Source organism: Manacus vitellinus, unplaced genomic scaffold, assembly GCF_001715985.3.
Source record: "Manacus vitellinus isolate BGI_N305 unplaced genomic scaffold, ASM171598v3 scaffold_120_pilon, whole genome shotgun sequence".
NCBI classification, from domain to species: Eukaryota; Metazoa; Chordata; class Aves; order Passeriformes; family Pipridae; genus Manacus; species Manacus vitellinus.
In genome coordinates, this window is record NW_021938898.1 from 315,091 (window position 1) to 317,200 (window position 2,110).

Sequence of the window (2,110 nt, forward strand, 5' to 3'; positions counted from 1 at the left end):
CTTGTGGGGGCCCATCACCCACTGGGGAGGGTCTCACCCATCCTGAATCCACTTTCCATCCGCGCAGCTGCAGAACCAGGAGGCGGTGAAGACGCTGCTGCGGCGGACGGAGACGGAGATCAGCGTGCGGGTGACGGACACCGTGCGCAAGCACGAGGACCCTCTGCAGCGCCAGCGCAGCCTCGTGGAGGAGGAGCGGCTCCGCTACCTCAACGAGGAGGAGCTCATCACCCAGCAGCTCAAGTGAGCCCGGGCAGGGGGTCCCTGCACCCCCCTCGAGGGGTTGGATCCTCCCTGGCTGCAGGTCTGCCCGCTGCCGGGACGTGTCCCTGCCCGAGGAGGGGTCCCCAGCCCGGTGGTCCTCTCCCTTCTGCCCCCCCTGGGGTTCTCTGGGGCACAACAGTGACACCCCCGCCCTCCTTCTGTGCTCGCAGTGACCTGGAGAAGTCTGTGGAGAAGATCCAGAAGGATCTGGCCCACAATCACCGGCTGATCCCTGTGCAGGAGCTGGAGGAGAAGGCGGTGGTGCTCAAGCAGCTGGGGGAGACGCTCACAGACCTGAAGGGTGAGGATGGGCCGGGGGGCAGGCGGAGCCTTCCCGTGTTTCCCTGCTCCATCCCTGCGTGTGGGATGCTCCAGGATGCCCGTTGCCTCTGGGTTTGAGTGTTTGCACCCGCCAGCGTGTCCCTCTGCATTCCTGGAGAGGGTATCCCGGTGCCCATCAGCACTGGGTGTGTCCTGCTGCCCCTGGATGTGGAGGGGCCTTCATGGGCTAAAACTGGTGCCTGTGGGTGGATGGAGAAGGGATGAGGGGCCTGGGGAAAGCCCAGGCTTCCCAGGATCCACCCTTCCTGCTCCAACCTGGCAGGGTGCTCTTGCCCTGGGTATGATGGACATGGTGCTGTTGGTGGGTGTGGGGTGGGCACTGGGAGGGTCTCCCTGGCACAAAGGGGCCGTGGTGACCCCCGATGTCCCCCCCCAGCCCAGTTCCCCAGCCTGCAGAGCAAGATGCGGGTGGTGCTGCGGGTGGAGGTGGAAGCTGTGAAGTTCCTCAAGGAGGAGCCGAACCGGCTCGATGGGCTCCTCAAACGCTGCAAGACAGTGACAGACACCCTCGCCCAGATCCGCAGGTGAGCCCCCAAACCCAGCCCCTTGGACACCTCGGCTGTCCCTGTGTCCCCACGTGTGTCGGCATCCTCTGCCTTAATCCCAAATCCCAAAGTCATCCATCAGGACAGAGGGGCATCCAAGGGACATTGGTAAATGGCTCATTTTTCTGCTAAGGAACATCAAAACCACCCTCAGCCCTCTCCAGGTCTGTGTGGGAACCCCTCTTTTCCTTATCGCTTCGAAAAATGAGGGATTGTGTCTCAGGAAGGAAAAGCGACCCTTGGTGGGATCAGAAATCCCTTTCCTGAGGAGCAGGGAATTGCTCTGCTGGAGAAAAAAAACAAAAATCATCTCCCAGATGTGATGCTCGTGGCAGGCTGGGCCGTGGAGCCCCCCTGCCTCTTCCCATTAGGAGACCTCTCGGGATGGCTCAGGGCTCGGCCGCGCCGGGATCGCCCCGGGCTCATCACTAGCCTGGTTTTCCATGGAAATTAGCCTGTAGGATCATGCAGTGTCTGAACTGCCTGGCTGTCATCCTCATCCCTGATAACTCCTGGATCCAAAGGGCAGTTTCAGCCAGATCTGATGGAGAGGAAGGGTTTGGAGAGATCCAATTTCCTCCCAGGTTCACGAAGACAGGCAGCCAGGCAGAGGGGCTCGTTCATGTGCTCCCCCAAAACAGGCTGCAGCATCAGCCCCAACCCCTTCCCAGCCATCAGAGCAGGAGAACAGGGTTTTTGGGGCGTGGGGAGGGTGCAGTGGCCCCCCCTGGTGCCGTGCAGCCCCCCCAACACCATCGCTGTGCCCCTGGCAGGCAAGTGGACGAGGGCGTGTGGACCTCCCCCAGCAACCTCAGCCAGTCCCCCAAGAAGGTGGCCCCCGAGACAGACTTCAGCAAAGGGCTGGATTTGGAGATGCCCACCAGCCCCCCCGTGAGCCTGGGCATGCCCAGCTTCGGGCACAGCCCCCCCCAGACCCAGAGCCACCCCTCCAAGAGCAA

At 62.4% G+C, this 2,110-nt stretch overlaps 1 protein-coding gene across 1 annotated transcript in view; it reads left to right on the forward strand.

Moving 5' to 3' along the window:
- Positions 1–2,110, forward strand: part of SRCIN1 (SRC kinase signaling inhibitor 1) — a gene marked incomplete at its 5' end in the record, with an annotated part of 41,260 nt that overhangs the window by 29,568 nt on the left and 9,582 nt on the right. Inside the window, 4 exons of the mRNA XM_029965859.1 lie at positions 68–243; positions 435–565; positions 983–1,130; positions 1,925–2,106. Coding sequence (XP_029821719.1) covers positions 68–243; positions 435–565; positions 983–1,130; positions 1,925–2,106 — 637 coding nt within the window. The remainder of the gene's footprint in view (positions 1–67; positions 244–434; positions 566–982; positions 1,131–1,924; positions 2,107–2,110) is intronic.